Source organism: Tachysurus vachellii, chromosome 20, assembly GCF_030014155.1.
Source record: "Tachysurus vachellii isolate PV-2020 chromosome 20, HZAU_Pvac_v1, whole genome shotgun sequence".
NCBI classification, from domain to species: Eukaryota; Metazoa; Chordata; class Actinopteri; order Siluriformes; family Bagridae; genus Tachysurus; species Tachysurus vachellii.
Window position 1 is genome coordinate 3,916,465 of NC_083479.1, and position 21,833 is coordinate 3,938,297.

A 21,833-nucleotide genomic window follows, 5' to 3' on the forward strand; every position below is an offset into this window, starting at 1 on the left:
GTTACTAGTACTGTAGCTTTGTTTCGTGTCAGACAAGAAGAGTTCAGTGTCAGCACTGTCTGAGCTTTAATGATGTCTCGAGAACCAGACCAGAAACATAAACATCATGTTAACAGCACAGTAGCAGTGCTACTCTAGCTTTATGGGCACTTTAGTTTAAAGAAGGCTGCAGAGAAATTCCACTCATTATGGGTGGGGTAGATTGTAAAAAACATTTAGAAAATGTTCGTTCTGACAATCTTCTGACAGTGTATAGTACTTGTGGGAGTGTGTTGTGTTGTGTGATGTGCACCGTATTAAGTTTCATGATTGCTAATTTATTCACATTTTTGTCATCTATCTACTGTTCACAAACGGACGAAGGCATTACTGACCAGAGGTCTCGTCCACACGTTCCTCCACCGTGTGCTCCTTCTGGGGCACCCACTCGCTGTTGCACTTGAAGTAGATCTGAGTAGCAGGTGTGGCCTTGCAGTATAGATTGACTGGTTTGTTTTTGACAATGTATGCCTCTTCAGGCTCCATCAGGAAGTGGGGGAGGGGCTCTGGTGGGTCCGAAGGGAAGGTCTCGGGAAGCTCGCCCAACCCCAAGTAGTCATCATCTATTGGAAGGAGAGAGAAAGAGAGAGAAAGAGAGCGAGAGATAAGGATCAGCTTTATAAACTTGATACATACATTACAGAGCTACATCACAGCTCATTTATCATTGAGGGCAACTGTTTATACAAGCAGGTTTGGCAAGGAGATGTTTTGGGCCAGATTCCATGTTGGCTCCGGGCTCTTGCTCTTTCCACCCTGAAACGCAGCTACCGTTAGCACATTGAAACCAGTAGAAGCACCAGCGCTGGCTGTTAAAAATTGAAATTGTGCACCTTTTTAAATTTCCCCCAAACCAAACCGCTTGCGGTTGGAGCCTTGTTTTCTTTTCACAGCCGGTCTGGTGTACTTAATTCCACAGATATTTGGGCTGCAGATGGTTAAGCCCCCTGTAATTATAGCTCTCTTTCATCAGCATGCCTCTCTCTGTCAGGCTGCTGTCTGGCCTCATCAAATGCACACCTATATTTATCAGCCCATTTACAAAATGAATCTCTGGCACTGGCCGTCCAAAGAACCTCTCAAAATTCCCTCTTGATCATGGAACAGTAGCCAAAGGCTTAGTCCCACTTGAATACAACCCTCACACACATAAACACACATGCTCAAGGATGGCCCTCTGGTTTTGTCAGTCCGGCTCAATATCCGGCCTTTGACTCTGCAGACGGGGGTGGAAACCCATTTGCGGAGCCCATTTGTCACCTCTGCTCTGTTTTCTATTCCTAACACCCAACTGCTAGACATCAATTATTTACCCCCAAAAGGAATGAGTCTGGAGAGGAGGTGCATCACTTCCTGTGGCAAAAAGGTTAAATCACCACATCGGCGATTCTTCCCCCCCGACTTGGTCTGTTGCCCGCTCTTCAATCCTTGAGTTCTGTGTGTCTTAACAAATCATGTCGGGGCAGAAAGACAATATTGCGTCAATATGGCCTCTGATGTCACAGCCCTGCCTGCGTGTCAGGATCTATTTGGCATGCAGAGTTGTGTGATGCTGTGGAGGCAACGAGGGAGGAAAAAGAGTGTAAAGTGCGGAAGATTCAAGGGAAATGTTGAAAGGAGTGCAGGAAAAGTCGAGGTTGCTCTTGGCACAGAGTCGGCTTTTTATTGCAGCTTGCTCTGGGATCGCACCTGCACTGTCATCAGCCTCTAGTCATCTGCTAACTGAAGAGCGGTGGTAAACTCTAGCTGACCCCTCGGCTGTGGCTTTATAGTAGCCTTAGGGTCTGTAGGGTGTGTGTACACCAGTGAAGAGGATGAAAACAAGAAACAGACATAAAAACATATATGTATACATATGTGATACAACATTGTTCTATATGGAAAATAAAAATGTGTAATAATATATAATATATTATTCCTAAAGAATTATTTGAAAATTCTATATCTAATGATATCATCTCTCAGACATGGGACTATTTTTATTTTTATGTTCCATATGGAACAATGTTGTATTATGGGATGTCACTGTAGTTATGAGTGCAAGTAACCAGAGCTATTTTTTTATGTTACTGTTTCAGTTCTGATTTCAGATCAGATAAACTGCATAAGAACACCTTACCTAAATCATTTTAAATGTCTTTTGACAATAACTTGATATTTATTTATCAGGTCATAAATAATTTTAAAAAGCTTATCGACAGAATCCAACATCAGCCCCTTGATTTCTTTTTATTCACAATTATTTTCCATAAGCAAAAGTTCTGTTTTATTTATAAGACCAGGGAAACATGTGGAACTTCTTTTTTGCGTGTGTCACAGATGCAGTAAATAGAGATAAGGATTAAAAAAAGACACTGGGATATTTCTTTAACGGATATAAATTGGTTGGTTGCACATATTTTTAAAAAAGAAAGAAAGAAAAAAGAAAGAAACGCTCCTTTAAACAAGTTCCACTTTAATCATTAAATTGCCCATTTCCAATTTAAAATGGAACAGTGCTACAATGATTGTCTCCTACATCACATGTGATACACTCAGATTCTCTAATGAAGATTTAAAAAAATATGACACTGGTCATGTTCAATCTTAGTAGGAGAGGGGAAATATATATATATATAAAACATGATTTTGCTTCCTGTCACATTCCCTTCATTTATTTACTTTATAACATCTGTGCACACACCTGCCATGCTTTTAGATGTTTTTTTCCCCTGATGTATTGTTTTTTTTTCATGAATCATAAATTGAATTAATGTTAGAAATAAGTTTCCTAGTCAACATTAAACATTACCACCGTCCCTCTATGATACCAAAACAGATGACATGGGTCAGAGAATATATTACAGATAAACGTGAACATCCTGCTGGGCTCGATGTTTACTGAAATGCACAAAATAGAGTTTGGGAAAATCGGATTTTCGCGTGCCTGAGAACGGGGATTAGGGATCTGGGAAACGCACGAGTTCGCTTTATCAAATTCACGCTCCGATGCAGCTATTAGCCCTGGACCAGAACCATGACCCTGCAAAACATCTGGCTTCATCAGCAGATCGCTATTAAACTCAGACTGATGAATATACAGGCAGACAAAACACAGAGAAATATGAAAAGGTTTAAAGATACAAACACACAACACACACACACACACGTGTTTCGCACTGGAGCAGATGCAGCGCGCGCGTGTTGCGCTTTCACACCGTGTGGCAGCGATTCAATACAAGAAAGTGCGCGTTACTTTAATTTGATTTGAAATGCAAACGGTGTTAAGTTCATGCGTCTAGGATGGAAAAATACTCAAGAGGCTTGTTTTAAATATCGACGAGAGTTAATAACTTTTCTTTTCTTTGTTTCTAGTATAGTGCGAGTTGGAGACTGAAGAAAGGTGGCCGCTCTTTTTCTGTTGCTAAGGATACGACGATGGATGAGACGCAGACAGACGATGGATGAGACGCAGACGGTGCATGAGACGCAGACTATGGATGAGACGCAGACAGACGTTGGATGAGAGGCAGACGTTTGAGTCACGCAACCACCTTTGTCACAGGATTTGTTTATGATAAACAGCATTTTTGCGGTGATGTGATCGTGCCCCTCACTTCCACCCTCACCACACACAGTATAAGCATATAAAATGTATATGTATATGTGGTTTATATAATAAAATGAATCTCAGAAGGCAGACTTTTATATTTAAACATGCTTGTGGTTTGAGCTCAATTAGCGCGAGCCACGCGGCAAACGCAGACTCAGCGTCACGTGACCTCAAACGCTGCCGCTTCGAATAATAAACACCTAATTAACGCTAGACGTCGTTCTATATACCGCTTTTCTTTTCAGAAAATATTCAGTTATATTATATATTAATTGAGTAATTTTCCCTCCCAAAACCAAGTAAAATTCTAGGACAAAACAAACATTTGCTCAGTTAGCATCAGAGGTAAGTGTAAAAGTTAGTCAATTAGCTAAGTTAGCTAATTAGCTAAGTTAGCTAACGATTTCCATTAATATCCATTAGCTAAATTAGCTAGCCAGTTTGCTTGTGTAGCCCTGTTTGAATATTTGTTAGCCGAATTGGCTAAGCAGATTTTTTTTTTGCCACTGAGGCCTTGTTGAATGTCTTTTCATTTGCATGACTTCAAAATCGTACAGCCAAACCTTGACCTAGATTCTGCTTTCAAAAGCCCAGCACACTCATTTCAATCTCTATCCCTCCCTCAACCATGTCTTTCCTATCGTTTAACTATATCAGAGATCAGACAGCAGCATGAAAGGATCGCCAGCTACCAAATATCATTTAAAAATAAACATGCTATGTGGGAAAAAAAGATGGAGAATCGTAACATTTTTCGACCCATCAACCATCTTCATTCACTTTAAGAACACTGGTCTAATTTATTATTGAAAATTTTTTAAAATATACCAAACGGCACACACGTCTGAAATGACCGACGGTTCCATAGGTTTCTAGAAACTTCTATTAATGGCAGATATCCCCAGAAACCCTGCACCAATCAACGCCTGATAGACTGAGCTAACATTATACAAGTGTATGTCTGATATCAGTTGATCGGGACAGTGTTTATTTGTGAATATGGACAAAACCATTACTTTATCTCGTTTCAGGTGAAAATTTTGGCTGGGAAAAAATAGGTAAGTGTAAAATAATTTTTTTTTCCTTCCCATTTGCTAAGTTAGCTAGCCGTTCCTTGACGATAGCTCTGGTATTACTAGCATATCAAACAATCATTAACTAGTAAAAGCTAGCTAGCTAAATTTGACTGAAACTTGTGTATATATTCTAGAGTTAGGTGAATATTCATTACCTAATAATAAGTTAGCTACTTGATTTTCTTTGCAAAGTTTACCAGAGGTTAACTCGTTCTAGCCTCTCTTAGGTTTTCTGTGTTGGGATCTAATTCAAGAAATTAACGTGAAAGCCATTTTGAAAAAGCTGTTTAGTTACTTTTATAAATTATCTGGTGTTTTTTGAAACTTTTTTAGCCAAGTTAGCTAGCTAGTTTTCTTTTAAACCTTGTAAGCTTGTTTATTTAGTCTCTACTGGAACATTCTGTAGGTAAGTGAGCTATTTTTTTTCCTGAGGAAAAGGCTGTCTTAAAAAAGAAACATTAAATAGACCTACAACGTATAAAATCGAACACTTTGCAAGTCTGTTTAATCTTATTTTTGGTCAAAATATCAGCTAAATCATTTTAGATTTTAATGTTTGATTTGAAAGTGATGTTTTTTTCCTGGAAACTGAGTTTCGGATTATGGATTATTCAGCAGGACTATGGATTATTTTTCTTTTGGTGTTTTTCAAGTCAGATTTTTCTTTTCATTCAGTTCTTTCCAGAGAACGGGGGAGTGATGTAGAGCTAGTCAGAGATAAAGAGAGATGCATGTTTCCAATGCAGTCACTACAACAGAGTTGGCGGTTCTGTCGCTGTGCTGTCATTGTTCTGTCAGGGAGTTCTGTCACACCCATGTAGCTAGCTATAAGGAAGGGTGGTATCAGATACGAATCGTACAATCTCCATCGAGTAAGGATGCATGGCAGAAAGAAGCTTGTAGACCCTATGCACCCCATCTGTATGCCATCATGTGTGTGAGTGTTTCTTCATGGTAGGGTGCAACTCTTTGATGGTGCGCTCTGGGATGTAATTCGAGACCAGGGCCTGTTATCACGAAAGCCATCTTGGAACAGTCAGACTGGAACTCAACCACACCTCACCCTCTTAACACTGGGCCTGTGAGCTTTCTTTCTTTCCAAACAAGTTAAGAAAAAAAAGGGGGCAGAAAAGCACCTAAGATGTGTGGGGTGGAGGTAATGTGGCCACAGAGCCATGATGCAGTGCAAGGTTTTTACCTTTTAGCAATGCATTTGTTGATTTTGAGCAATCTTGATCATGCCCCACACACCCTGCTTGAAAAACAGAACAATGCACATAAAGCAATTAATAGTTTCAGGTAAATTTTTGGCAGTGTTGTTTGTCAAGTTGTGCTTGCTGAACCAAGCCAGCTTACTTTTCCACCCCTGCAATATCCAATTCTGCAATTTTCCTTTAATCAGTAAACGTAGCAGCTTGCTAACATGTCGGCATTAAAATCTAATTTCATAACTTTTATGAGAAATTATCACGGTGTGCACGAATATTCTCCATATTTTATATCATCACGTCTAAGAAGTGGTGCTTTCTGCAGCTAAATATAGTCATTAATAATGATCCGGCCTTGTATGTGGGTGCTCGCTGTTTACACACTTCTGCATAAGCAGATTATATTAATACATTCATCTTATAAAAAAAAAAAAAAAAAAAAAAAAGAAATAAAAGCCAACTGCAGAGTTGCTTTGACACTTTGAACAGATTTTTTTACACCACCTTTGCCACAGTTTTGACTTTTTGTCTTCATATATGTTGGTAGGGGGAAAATATTTTTGTTCAACCTTTTTTCTTTTTTTTTCAAACGAATGAAAACATATGAACCATAACTGCAAACCTGCTCTGCTAGGAAAAACATTACATACATGACTTCTCTTAAAGAAAGAGCATGTTTTTGAATGATTTATGATTAAGGCGCATGTGACAGCCATTTAGAGATATTAAGAATTAATTGGTGTCTAGAGATAAAAAAAAACATGGAAACAATATGTAAATGGTAGATGATATTAGCGTATACTGTATATGTAGTAAACTACAGTATGATGAACTCATTAGCAGTTGGTTCTTCAGTAAGGCCGTGCTCATTTTTAATGGTATGTACATTAAGACAGGGCGTGTGGATTTGAAGGTTAAACTGGATTGTAAATATCGTGCTGGAGAACAAGGGATTAAAACAGATAAATGTTCAGACCAGTTTTGCTTTAGGTTTCATGCCACATGCCTCCATGTCCTCTACTTCACATTACCCGCTTTCTGTTGAAAATTTAAACAATAAAAGATAAAACTTGCTGAGAACAGCCCCCTTATCAAAACAATGAATAAACATAAAGGTATATCTCAGGTCAGTAATTAGGGACTTTTTTCTTTAATATAAATGAGAAATGCTATAGAATTATTGTTCAAAGACAGCATCAGAGGGTTGCATAGAAACAGAATTGCTCCTGCGAGAATGATTCATACTTTAAAAAAAAAAGCTCAGGCACATTTGGAGTCCTCAATATGGAGGCCAATCCGGCTAATATCACTACAGAGCAGTGCATTCTCCTAAAATACTCCTCCTCTAGATGCAGCTGTATACCACACAGCATCTGATGCGATTAGTGTTGCTTTCAAAGTGTACACACAGGTGTTTAACATCACTGATGTTTGTTTTCTTTGCGTTAAGTGAAACTAGTACAAAGCTACTACTGAAGTGGTGACACCACAGACCGGGCTTTTTTTGTTCCTCAGAAGGAAAAAAAAAAAGGTAGGAGGACGTGATCATTTCTAGAGATATGATCATAAGGGAACTGGTGATAGCCACCCAGAATAAGGTGTATGATCACGCTGATAGTGCCACCATGCAGATAAAGGCAGTGTGGAATTTACAAAATCCCACACTACACCTCTGAGATGAAACGACACATTCGGGAGGGGGCGGTGGTGCAGGCGAAGCTTTGTATTTGGCTGAGCTTTAGAAGTCTTCAAAGCCCAAATATTCATCTTTAAACACACACACACACACACACACACACAAAGTGTACTCTTCGAACATGAGGTCACACAAAGTAAATCGTCGTCGTCAGGACCTCTTAGTTCAGGTTCATTGAAGAGCCTCTGAAACCAAACCTCTTTGTCATTGTTCTTAATTACTTTTTCACTCACAGAGAGACTTTCCTCCGAGCAGCTTCCACCTATCTGAGCAGGTCTGAATCCAAATTGTCGATGGATTTTCTCAGAGTGAAAAAAATAGCCCACGGCTGGAATCAAATATCTGAAAATGGTCTAATGCACAGTTTTGATGTGGTGCCTTTACATCTGAAGCACATCAGAGAGAGCGGGACAACGCTTCATGAGCCACGAGATAAGGTGGATAACCCACATGTTTTTGGGGACGACTCTCAACAGCACCCTTGGGTGTCCTTTCTGAGAGGATAGTGCGGGCAAAGATAGAGAGTGATTTAAAAGAACGAAAGAAAATCTGTTTGACCGCTTTAGGGATATCGGATGAAGAACTCATGTAGTCAGAAATCAATGAGAAACAAAATACTTATGGGTTGTGCTGTAATAGAAAAATAATCAGCAACATGATGGTGTGATGGTTAGTGTTACTACCCCATTTTCAAATTACAGCTCTCCCTGAACTGTTTCTTTTATCCATTTGTGTAAACAAAATGTTGTGTGATGTCTGCAAACTTTTCCCTCGATCCTGACGTTAAAAGGCAAAACAGATGGTAAAACCATGGACAGTACTGGTAAAACCATGAAATTTGCAAAGCTAGCTTTACTGAAGACTTTAACTGACTCCTAGCTTTGGAACTGAAGACTTCTTACATTAAATGTAATAACCAAAACATTACATTAACATTAAACATTATGATTATATGATTAGATTATGATTAGATATGGATATCTACTATAGTGCACGTATAACCGTACTCTGCACTCGCGTCACCCACAGTCGCATATCTTTCTTTCTTGCTCCCCAATGCCTTAGACAGCTGTGACAGCAGCTGGAGGATGCTCCTCCCTGACACCATTGTAAAAGATAAGCTCCATTCTATCACCAGATTTATCGTTCCCAAGAAGGCACTGTATCAAGCGAGCTGCTGTTTTCCCCTGCCATCCGAGGAGAGTCGAGCGTGAACACGGACGAACGTGCACATAAATCCTGCCTGTCCCAGAGTGAGAGAGAGAGAGAAAGAGACAGAGAGAGATAAAGGAGGAACTTACAATTCACGGGACATAACATATAGAACCGAAATGAAAGATGATGCGTTTTGAAGCGTGCAGGTGACCTCTGCCTTGCGACCTGACCCGTTTCATAAATAAACATATGCTCGCCTCCTACCCGAAGCCAGAGGGCTGCCTGAAGGGCGAAGTAATCCAGTTAAAATCTTAATCTTCTCTTTGCTGGCTACCGAGCACTAATGCAGACGTTTATTATGGGACGCCTTGCAGTAACGGGGAGGAGACCCACTCATGTGGATGTTTATCGACCATCATTAGCATCTGGCTGACCCCCTCCTCTACACGCTTATATTTTCTCCAGGGCAAAAGCAGCCCACATGCACACACAGACACTCAGCCACCACTCCCTTTATCAGGCAGAAAGTTTAAGACTCAGGAGGCAGCATCATTAAACGAGAGTCGGGTCCGATCAATCCCTTGGCGAAACATTCCATTACAGTGGCCGGCTTAACGGGGCCTCGGATTCACTTACAGAGTTAAATAAAACAAATTGAATTATTTGAACTGGGTTCTCAGTCGGAGTGTTAATGCCGGAGGTGTAATGCTGCAAATTCCAGTACACACAGCTTTTATACAGTATGTAGGTATAAACAAGATTAATCTGCAAAAAAAATTGATTTTTGTCGAGGCGGTGGCATTTTGGGGTGGAAAAAAAAAACACAGCTCCAAGATAAGATGAAATCTGTTAATTACAGGAAAAAATGGGCACACTGTCACCTTGTGTGCCTAGAAGCAGAAGGTATGTAGAAGTATGTGTGTGGGGAGTGGAATATATGTGTGTGTGTGTGTGTGGTATTCATCTGCAGACAGCTAAGCCATGTGATTACCGTGCTCGACTCCTGAGAGATGAGTGTGTGCCATGGTCTTGTTTTATATCATTTCTCTGGGGCAGACGTGCCACAGCGCACAAAAATGATTGCTCGAAAAACAAGGTGGCCATAACATTCACTCTATTTTCCATTCTCCTTGACTCTGAACCTGGTTTGAACTGAATCTAATGGAAACCTGTGTGGAGAGGTGGCAAATTTCCCCGAGTGTGCTACAGTAAGAGCTTGACCTTCGCCTGGAAATGTCCATAACCTGAGTTTTTTATGGAGTTTTTGCTGATAGGTGGCGACCTTACAGAGGCAAAGCCATCATGGAGCTGGCATCTCTCCAGAGATGGCGCAAGGGAAGACTCGGCATTGTAGCTCCATCTTCACTTAGGATCAAGGGATTAAAAAAAAACCTGACACTTCATCTTTAAAAAAGGCTATGACTCGCATGGCATAGAACTGAGCCACTGAGTGATGGAGTGAGTGAGTGATGGAGTGAGTGTGTGATGGAGTGAGTGAGAGAGAGAGAGAAAGATAGGGTGCCTGGCAGGAAGCAGACTTAGCAATTGAGGTCTAAACTGAGAAAAGGGCACTCCAAGGACGCTACCCGGCCTTAGTCATTTCTGACCCAGTGTGTGACCTGCTGGGACCATATGCTCTGAAATACACACTGTGTCTCCTCACAGAGAAACGATGGCACACGTATTACATTCCTTCACTATCTGAAATCTCCATTCCGAGAAGGAAGCATAAAAAGGCCACACATTCCTGCCTTATTACCACTGGGAGCACTACGCATCACTCGCTGCGGAAAAATGTTCCTGGGGTGTCATGGAAACAAAATGCACACTGTGATGTGGAAAGTAGCTCAAAGTTGTCATGATATCAAAATAAACCTCAGCGCAACTCGTGTACAATCACAGCTGCATTGTTGCATGGAATTGCAAAGCTGGGCATTCTTCTTTGAAGCCTTGCAAAAAGGATGTTTTTTCCGCTCGTCTCTTTGTGGCACACTCGCGCAGCGATCCGGCTATAAAAGGCATCTGAGGAAGCTTATGAACAACAGAGGACGAAACATATGAAAATCTGTTGCTTTCTACTTTATCTCCCTGTACTGCTGCTCGCTTTCGCTGGATGAAAAGCCATTTTGTTGCTTGATTGGAGAATGATGCTGCTACTTAGAGCATGGCACCATCAGCCAAGGGGGAGGAAAAAAAACAAGGGAGAGGGATGTGACTCCCTGGGGCGCAGTCTCTGTGATGGGTGGGCTGTCAAATGCCCCATTGTCCAAATTACCCAGCGAGCAGCGTGTCACCGCCTGGGACTAATTTACGGCCACACGCACACATGCAGCCGTAGCTTACCACGCAGAGATCTGCTTGAAGCCGGCACAATCATGCGAGCCTCTCTGACTCCTGTCTGTCTGCTGCTTGAGAGTTTGGCTTCATGATGTACTGCTGAGCAGCACACTTCCCTGAGCCAGTGCATCACCATCAACAACGCGATCAATGAAACTCTATACACGGAGAACGGTACAGACTTCTGGCCCTGATGCACCTCATGGCTTTCTTTACTATTTATATATAATTGTTTAGATTCCTATAGGCTTCATGTAGTCCTATTTCTTAATATAAACTTTGCATTAACTATTCTAAAACTTTGATTTATGCACTCAGTTTGACCTTGCAAAAAAAAAAACAAACAGCTTGAGGTGACTAAGCTAAAAAAAGGATTCAGGGCTTTTTCTTTTCAAACAACCTCAAATTCCTGAAAAATGATTTTTAAAAAAAAGCCAACAAAAGGAATGACCCAAATTAACTTTGTCACCAAAAAGTAGCAAACTGAAAAAAAATAGGATTTATAAAGTATTTAAAGCATGTCAGTGTCTTGATATTGTTTGGTTGTGGGTGGATGTCTGTAAATGCAGGTAAAATGAGAGCATCATTAGCGTCGGCTTCTCTGACAATCAAAGCCGATGGGTCCACCCCCAGGAGTTTTTTAAAACGCAGCTGAGAAGACAAGCGGTGAGGGTCACGGCCTGACTGATGTGTGGACTTAATGATGGTGCCAGCAAGTGCTTCTCAGCCTCTGTTTCATCACCTGTCATGCGCGTCACACTGGCACCGCTGTGTGGGGGGTGTCGTAAGAGGGAGGGGTGTGTCGCTCCTACTGCGAGCCGAGCCGAGCGAATCGAAGAGCCGTCTCGTGCCCTGTGACCTCACACTGTGCCCATCGAGCCACCAGCTGCTAATTGGCGAGAGTGGTACTCCGATACAACTCCACCTCTGCTAGCGACTAGCTTGTTACGCGGAGGCGATGGACGAGGCGAGCTAGTGCTCATTACTGCACCTCAAGAATATGAGAGAAAAAATGGACCAGACGGAGACGCACGTGATAAAATGGATAATTAATGCGGTGGCCAGTTTTTCTTCTTCTTCTTCTTCTTTCCCTCCTGACAGAGCTGACACGAATACACAAAAGGTCTCTGTGGACGAAGCCACTTTATATTCAGGTGGTTTTTTACAAAAGATATTAAATAAACTTACATTTTTCACTCATTTTTCTGTAAGGAGACGTTCAGGAGTCTTCAGTTTCACATACAGGAAAGTCTACAAAACACTCGATTTCAGTTTCTGATCGCTTTTATTTAGTTCATTTTTAATCTTATTAACTTTCAAAGCGAAAGAAAGAGAGAGGCTGGTGAAAGAACTTGTGTTTATAGCTGTTATAACGTAAGTGATAACAGGCTCATTTTTTTTTCATGGACAATTCACAACATTAAATGCTACTTGAAATGGAAAAAAAAAAAGTATGTAATTTGTTAAATGTAAACATTCTGGTATGAGTGGAATAAATACCTTCCGGGTGGTAAAAGAAATTTAGCCACAACACACCACTAAGCGTCACTAAGTATTTTATTCCTTAGACAGTATTTGTCTTTAAACCAAGTACATAACATTTACTGTACTTTAATGGTGTGTGGATATTTACTTCTTGCAAATCATGTATTTGTGTTTAGTATTTATATTAACATTTGAAGTGAAAGTGAATGTGACATGACATGCGGCTAAGTACGGTGACCCATACTCAGAATTCGTTCTCTGCATTTAACCCATCCAAAGTGCACACACACAGCAGTGAACACACACACACACACACACACCGTGAACACACACCCGGAGCAGTGGGCAGCCATTTATGCTGCGGTGTCCGGGGAGCAGTTGGGGGGGTTCGGTGCCTTGCTCAAGGGCACCTCAGTTGTGACCGGCCTGAGACTCGAACCCACAACCTTAGGATTACGAGTCAGACTCTCTAACCATTATTCCACGACTTGCCTATGATGATCAGCAGCATTACGCTTGCTCCAGGTGAGAAAACAAAACGCTGCTGTCACTGGAAATCCTAGCTCTGTGCGCCAGCTTTCAGATGAAATATTACCATTTATGATTTATGTGTTTCCCTAAGAGCTCCAATATGCTTGTTTCTGCTTGGTGTGTATTTGGGCGTCACTCTTAATAAGCTTTTAGCTCCTAGTGAACCAACAGGCTAATTAAACTATTTATATTCCCTGTCTGATTGCGGAGTGGCTCGGTAGCGGCCCGCCCACTGGCATCTGAGTGTTTTTGCTGTTTAATATTCCGTGTGGCGATGAGACAGCATGAGTTTAAAGCTTATTTGCAAATCAGGCGAAGGCTAAATATTGGAGACAATTAATGTTGACCAATTCACTCACAGCATCAAAAGGGGCACTGTGAAGAGATGAAAGTCAGAAACATGGCTGCTCATCAGGGAGTGAAGATTCTCTATCTCTCTCTCTCTCACACACACACACACACACACACACACACACCTCCCCAATGCCTAATGATGTTTATCAACTTTACTATTCACACATGCAGGACAGTTACTACAGTATGTCAGACTTTTTGACAGATCATCAGATGTTAATAGATAATGGCATTATGTCACAGTGTATATACACACACACACACACACTCCTGGTGGGTGGTATAGTGCTCTAAATGAGACCTCTAGAAATAGCTCAAGATGCAATGTTCTCAGTTCATTATTCAAAGCTTTTTTCCTTTCTCGTCAACGTGATCATAATGTGGTTAAAGATTTTCACGTGTTTTTAACTTCCTCACCACAGCGTTGAACTGTAACTGTAAAGTCAACATCAAATTCAGTTACCAAAAGCTGAAACAGAGTCGTTTTTTTTTAGGGATATTTTACATCAATACAATGTGAAGGATGATATTTATTTATTTTGTCAGTTTACATAAATGCACAAATAAAAAATTACACATCCCTTTGACGGAACAATCCACCAATTAAGATGTTTTCTTGAATGGCATCCAGGATGACTTTTGTAATAAACATCTGGCTACTTAACTATCTTTCATGTTCTTGATATTTTGGTGTATTTTCAAGTAACATTTTCCTACAATCCTTTCCTGCTTCGTGTCAAGATATAGAGTGATGCAGCGGCACTTTAGTTTAATCTGTTTACTCCATTTTTTTTTTTTATCCTCAAACCAGTTCAGTTCCTCAAATTTAATGCAGATACTGCCATCATCTCCTAGATCCCTAGCTAGCATGGTTGTGTAGCTGCACTGCATTCTGGGATTTTAAGGTTTAAATGTTCCTTCACTTCTATGTTAGATTTCTCATTAACATTACATTCGATGTTCTTCTACAGTATGTAAGAAACAAACCTGTTTCCACTGTTTCTCCAAACTTTGTAAATGACTCTAATAACTTGGATGTGTGCATGCATATTGGATAGCAGTGACCCCCATACACACACACACACACACACACACATGCACTGGAGCTTGTCATTGTGATTGAGCTGAAGGACACAGAGAACTGAATGTGTCATTGAGTTGGAGACAGAGCCTCTTGAGCTGGGTACACTGCCCATGTGAGTCAATTTATTTCCACCTTTCTCTCTCTCTCTCTCTCTCTCTCTCTCGCTCTCTCTATATTTCTCTCTTCATTCCTCTTCCAATTCCTACAATCACAAATTCATTCCATCCTGAATTAAGCAAGTGTGAAAAAGTGTGCTGAAATCCTCTGTCACACATTGCCTTCCCTAAAACCTAGCAGAAAAAAGTGAGAGATCATCCCCGACCTCGAAAAGACCCATTTTCCCCTGCTTTCTCTTTTCAAGTCTAATTAATACCCTGGGCCCTCTGCGAGGATGAAGTGCAGGCGAGAAAAAAAAAAAATCAGAGGATTGTGGATTTAAGCACACTTCAGACTCATCAGAGACAATGTAGGTGGCTGTGTAGCTGAGAGGAGAGCGTTGATGTTTGTGCTAATGCGACGGGGCGTACGTAAGAAGCTAAGTCGCAAATCTGTGCCTGCAGCAGTCAGGAAGTGAGCAGAGAAACGCAGAGAGGCAGGTTTGAGGTAGAATGAGCTAAGCTAATGAGACGACCTGCTTGATCAGAGCCCTGGGCGAAAGCACAGAACCGCTCCACCTCATTCTGTCATTGTCAGAAGGAAACACAATCTCTTACACTTTATACAGTCTCTTACACAAGCATTTTGACGATTATAGATGTGTATATTTGTGTGCATGTGGTTTAGGATGATGTTTGTTTGGAAGGTGTGAAAAGCAAGAGGATGTGAGCTCGACCATGTGCCAGTGATTGAGGTGTTAAGTGTAAAAATATCACAGAGTGAGAGTGGTCATGGACGGAGGAAGTGGGGTGGCTGTAGTAGACACACACACATGCACACAAGCACACACAAACCTATTGTAGCCAGAAGAACCAGCATCTCTTCAGTCGTTCGGTCACTGTTGAAGTAGGTCAACCAGATATAACATAAGGGCAATGAGGGGCAAAGTGCCGTTAGAGAGGAGAGATGGAGAGAGAGAGACTAGTGGGAGTAAGCAACAGAGAGAGACAGACGACAGATGGGGAGAGAGAGAGAGGAGAGGGACAGTGCAAGAGCAAGACATATTGATAGACAGTGAGAGAGACAGAGAGAGCAAAGGCAAGAGAGAGAGACAAGAAAGAATCACAAAGTGAGAAAGAGGGACCAAAAAAAAACAGAGAAAGAGACGAAGACAGAGATACAGAAAGAAAATTAAGAGAGGGACAGAGAGAGAGATGAAGTGAGACAGATAATGAGAGAAAGACTGACAAAGACGGACAGAGTAACAGAAAGAGAGAGTCGGAGACATAGAAAGAGATGGAAAGAGACCTAGGGAGAGAGAGAGACATTTCAGATCTCCTACTGAGACAGAGAGCTGATGGAGACTCACGCATCACCGGCCAGTCACAACACTCAGTCAGCCAGCCACAACACCCTACAGGCCGCCTGCTCTTTCTCTTTTACAAAACACTCTCACCAACAGTCTCTCACACACACACACACACACACATGGACTGATCATGCTTGCACATGCACACTCACACACACACACCACACACTATCATTACACTGCCTGTACCTCCCTATTTGCATTTTTGCAAGACACTTAAAGGACAAGTGAACACAAACAATGAGTCACAAGTCTGAACACACACAATAAAAATGGGCACAGTGGGGAAAAACCATGCCAGGGATTTATTTTGCAAACACACGTTCATAAAGTGGGATTATTTTGTACCCTGGACCAGAGATATGAGTTGTCTAATGTTGCATTTGAGCTCTTGCCATCGTGCAAGGTTTGCGAAGCGGCATGAAGGAAAATAAATCCCATATCACCCACTCTGCTCGACCAAGCGGAGCTCACTGAAGCTCATCGGTGGGCAGCAGACAAAGACTGCTTTCCAGGTGACTGCATCCATCCTAGCGCTCCTCTCGTCCATCTCCTGACCTCTCTCGTTTGTCTGGTCTCACTTTCATTCCTTTTCCAACTCTTCCTAGTGCAAGAGGATACTGTCATTAACCGGAAGTCATTAACCGAAAGGCTATCTTGAGGAAGATTTTTTCTGATGTAGCCTGTACCCCTAATCCATCGTAAATGTGAGAAATGTCAAAGCTGATTGAGCAAAAGGGAAACTGTATTTTAAATATCTAAACTAGACTGAGGAGACTCGAGCTCAGTCAGGCCCACACAAACAGCATGATTAGGTCTTATTACTGTACATGCAATAAAGGGATCACTAAAGGTTCACAGGTCAGGTTTTAAAGAGTCAAAACATTACATACGGGGCACAGTGGCTGAGCGGTTAGCATGTTCGCCTCACACCTCCAGGGTTGGGGGTTCGATTCCCGCCTCCACCTTGTGTGTGTGGAGTTTGCATGTTCTCCCCGTGCCTCGGGGGTTTCCTCCAGGTACTCCGGTTTCCTCCCCCGGTCCAAAGACATGCATGGTAGGTTGATTGGCATCTCTGGAAAATTGTCCGTAGTGTGTGATTGCGTGAGTGATTGAGTGTGTGTGACGCCTGAGCTAGGCACAGGCTCCCCGTGAACCGAGGTAGTTCGGATAAGCGGTAGAAAATGAGTGAGAGTGAGAAAACATTACATATCATATGATGAACCCATTAGAACAATCTTAGCAATTCATGTGCTTTGCCTTTGTGAACATCTTCAGTGGCCACATTATCCTGGTCTGTCTCATGGATTTCCTTAGAAATCTGGTGGAAAGCAGGTAGTACACCCTTGATGTGCACACACACTGCACACACATTCGTCCATGGGTAATTTAGCATAGCTAATCGGTGGGAGAAACTCAGAGGATTGGTAAAAAAAAAAAAACAGACAATTTTACCCAAGCTCAGGGCAAACCAGGGATTTTTAGCGACGATTATCTCACTCGTTTGGTGTCTATCACACAAGACTGAACCCTCTTTTTTTTTTTCTTTGTTTTGTATAGCAAAACCTGTTCTTGTTGAATTTTGTTACCGCTGGCAACATACCAGCCATAATGGTAGAATCTATTATGGGTGCCATTTGCTGCTTCCAGGGACCTCTTATTGACCTTTACCTGGTCCACTGATAGTCGTTTCACTACCCTGCCATGTTTTTATGGTAGTCATTCAAATAACTTTGCAGTGAATTTAATTGAATCGGCCACTATCTCAAGTAGTATCTACTATCACAACCCCTTAGTAGATACATGTGAAATATTTGGAGATCAAGCACTGGTAGTGGTGTAAAACAGAATGTGTCTGAACCCATCCTAAGCAAGTACAGATAGATCCAAAATTTGATCATAGCAGGTTAGGTGATTTTGTTTCCTCACAAGCTTGAAGCAGACCTGAGCTGAATCAGCACAGAGTACAAAACTGCTGCAAGCAGAACCACGTCCAATTTGTACTGAAGGTCTCCAGACTCATACAAACCAGTAACCAGTCAACATTTTCTATCAAAAATGTGCTCTCAAATGCATTAAAATTCAAGCATCCATTCCTACTTATGTGTAAGACATTTCCCTACAGACACAAGTAGCTGTCACAAGAACAGTGCTCCAGGAATAGACGGTCACTAATATATATATTGCCGCTGTCTCGGTCCGTCTCCCGTTCGGCGGGTAAATTTCTGGCCATAACGGTGATTTGAGACATGCAGAGGTCCAGACCTGCCACAACTTTATTCAGTTTCTAAAAGTGTCTCCTTTTTCTGAAGAAAATTGCTCATTGGACCAATTTAGGTAGCATGGCAAACCTACTGCTTCCCTAGACTCTGATGCCAATCATGTTGACAATTGTGGCTTTCTTGTTTCTACAATTTTTTTCCCTCCTTCATGTTTGGCTTGAGGCTGCAAGGAGAATCATTTCTGCAGCAAAAATACTGAGCAAGAGATTTCAACCACCATCTCATTAAAAGGCTCTGTGGGAAAGGAAAGGCCATTCTCATCAGGTTGACTGTCTGGCTAGAAGACGCACCGACACTCAGACCAATAAGACTACAGCTACTGTGAAGCACCTCTCGAGCCAGGGCTTGTTTGGGTTGGAAGAGGCTAATAGGGACCAGGTATTACACGATGATTTGTTACCCGTGCAAAAAGCAAACAAGGCGAATTTGTTCACAAAACTATATACAGTGCAGTTACTTTTCCAACCTATCAGGGATCAAATCCAACAATATAGAACCTTCTTCAAATCAATGGTTACAGCAATGGTTTCTTACTTACAACTCAAGGCTAACTAAGATAAGTAAAATTATGAACAATATTTCTTTTTCCAGCAGCCCTAGTTGTTTTTATGGGATATAATGGTACAGTATGTGGGGGCACGGTGGCTTAGTGGTTAGCACGTTCGCCTCACACCTCCAGGGTTGGGGGTTCGATTCCCGCCTCCGCCTTGTGTGTGTGGAGTTTGCATGTTCTCCCCGTGCCTCGGGGGTTTCCTCCGGGTACTCCGGTTTCCTCCCCCGGTCCAAAGACATGCATGGTAGGTTGATTGGCATCTTTGGAAAATTGTCCGTAGTGTGTGTGATTGCATGAGTGAATGAGAGTGTGTGTGTGTGTGCCCTGCGATGGGTTGGCACTCTGTCCAGGGTGTATCCTGCCTTGATGCCAATGCACCTGAGATAGGCACAGGCTCCCCGTGACCCGAGGTAGTTCGGATAAGCGGTAGAAAATGAAATGAAATGAAATGAAATAATGGTATGTTGCATAGTTAATGATTACGAGTAAAATTATAATCAACAACAATAAAAATTCTCGTAATCAGAAAAGCTAATCTCTGCATGTATATCCAAACATTTGTATTAGCTATCAATCTGTGGTTGCTTGAAGACTTCTGTTGGGCTCTTCATGACATCCTATTTCCTCTTTCAAAGGAGGTGTTTAAAGACCTATATGAAGGAGCAGATTCTTTTTTAGTATCCTCAGAGATAGTCTCAGGGAGAGAGGAAAAAAAGAAAGAGGAACAAACAGATGAAAGAGACAGATACAGAATTAGAGTGTCAGTCTCAGTAGATTTGAATACACAGTTCTGTTCTTCAAATATAAAAAAAAAAAAATCCTCTCTTGACATTTGTTTCAACTCTGCCGTTTGTTTCACTACGTAGATTTATGAGGACTTATTACATATTGATGACAAATTGAAAATGGAAATCAAGGTTAATTGATACAGGGCATCAGGCTACCAGAGTTGCCATGGAAATGGGTTAAATTCTGAACCAAGCCCCATGAGGATTTTGGTCTGTCACACTTTCCTTTGATGTCATGAAGTCACACTCACTTCTCTTCTTTTCTATCTCTCGTATACACCTGTCGTACACCTTCAAAGACAGAAAGGGGGAAGACATAAACCCCCACCCCATCCCACGGAGCAAAATCAGGAATGTCCCAGATTCCGTATCATAACAGTGCTTTCGTTCATCTGTATGCCAGGGAACCAAGCAAAGATGAGTCAAGGTGTCAAGGTCCTGAGGCAAAGACCTTAACGATGCTATAAGTTCCAATCCTCGATATCCTCAAGCACTTCCTGCAGTGCACTGATGTTGCGAGGTCCCTCGGCGGTACGTCTCCCGGCCTGAATATTTATGTGGCTCGATGAGAGAGATCTTACTGCTCAGGGATTGAATCATCGAGGATCCTGAGAATGGATAACTCTCACATACGCCTGCACTTCCTCCTATGAAGCCTTCTTCCTGGGAGATGTCGGGTGTTATGGCATCTGTCTGAGCTCTTGACTGAAATAATACTGACTTCATGTGCATGAGCTAAGCCTACAACAGTCTTCATTTGCTGGAGATCTTGGGAGAAACGTACATGTGCACAAATGCACATACATTGTGACAGACAGTCAGTGTATTTCAGAGTGGGGCTATTCTGATTGGCAAGCACTAGGCAAGCCCGAGATGCAGCGGGAGACATGCGACCAGGCAGCAGCAGCCAAGACAGCTGTGATTAATGCACTATTTGCTCCAGTGAACAGCTCAAGCAGTGAATATGCTAAACATTATCATAACTTTTGAGCTCTAATCGCAAAAAGAATACTGGCCAAAATAAAATAGGGGGAGAGAATTTATCCTTGGAACTCCATCCACTATTCATCCGGGTTGTTTGGTGTTTATGGCCATTATTTTTTTCTTTAAATGTCTTAAAGCAGTGCTTCTCAAAGTGGGGTGTTTGAATGTGATATTGTGATAAATGTCATGTTATTGCACAGCTTTAAATAACATGCCAAATATTTGGAAAGAGGGATTTGGTTTTTGAAGGTCTCCCTGGAACCAGTAAAAGGGATCCTTTGGTGCACCCTTGGCCTTAAAGAGAATTAAATCATGAATGAAGATTGTGAAAAATGCTAGGTTTGCAAACCGTAGGTAAAACATGTTCTCCTTGTTTCCAAATCTTTCAAGCACATACAAACGTGAAATTATATTTCCACTCACCAACATGGAGAATATACATTCGCAGAGGGGCTATATTTTATCCAAACAGCCATCGTACAAGATTGCAGTTGCTGTTATATTGTAATTTTGCTGATCGATAGGCTTTGCTCCCTTTAGTCCTCCCACACACAGCCACCATATCACCATCATGGTATTAAAGGCAATAGAACAAGACGGCAGAGATTGCACACGCCTCCTGACATAGTCCGTCAGGATCTATAACTGTTTATACTGCTTGTGACCCATTGTACCGTGATTATCGTCACCAAACCAAGCCGTTGTTGGCTCGATATAATTCAGCCAAGCAGGGCTTCGGCTACGGGTGGGCTCGTGTAGACACCCGAGCAAAAGACTATTCCTGTACATGATGATGGACACATCAGCTGTATCAGAGTACCAAAAGGCCCTGCAGTAAAAATGCAATTTTGCCCGAACGTGTCTCCTGGTGGCCTTTGAGATTTTCAGGCAGCTGAAGACCACACATCTAATCAAGTGAGGGGGAGAAAGGCAGCGGTGCCATGGGATGTCCTTACTAACCATTCTCCTCTGCTCTCCTTTGAGTCAGGTCTCACACATTATCACCTGTGTGCCACGAGACAGGAACGCAGAGTGTCCTAAAATACTTTAATTGAGGTAAAAGGGGAAGGGAAGGGCTGGGGCTGTAATGGGGGATTGGGGGTTGGATATATATTCACATGAATTTAATTTGCAGGAGTAAGCCCATTCATCGGGGTGTGTTAGAGAGTCTTTCAGAATGACCTGACGTTACCTCTCATCGGTG

At 41.9% G+C, this 21,833-nt stretch overlaps 1 protein-coding gene across 2 annotated transcripts in view; it reads right to left on the reverse strand.

The window, feature by feature from the left end:
* The window catches only part of unc5cb (unc-5 netrin receptor Cb), a 141,041-nt gene that overhangs the window by 74,499 nt on the left and 44,709 nt on the right, over positions 1 to 21,833 (reverse strand). For both annotated transcript variants that reach the window (XM_060895587.1, XM_060895586.1), the window contains exon 2: positions 375 to 602. In XM_060895587.1, the coding sequence (XP_060751570.1) occupies positions 375 to 602 (228 nt within the window). The remainder of the gene's footprint in view (positions 1 to 374; positions 603 to 21,833) is intronic.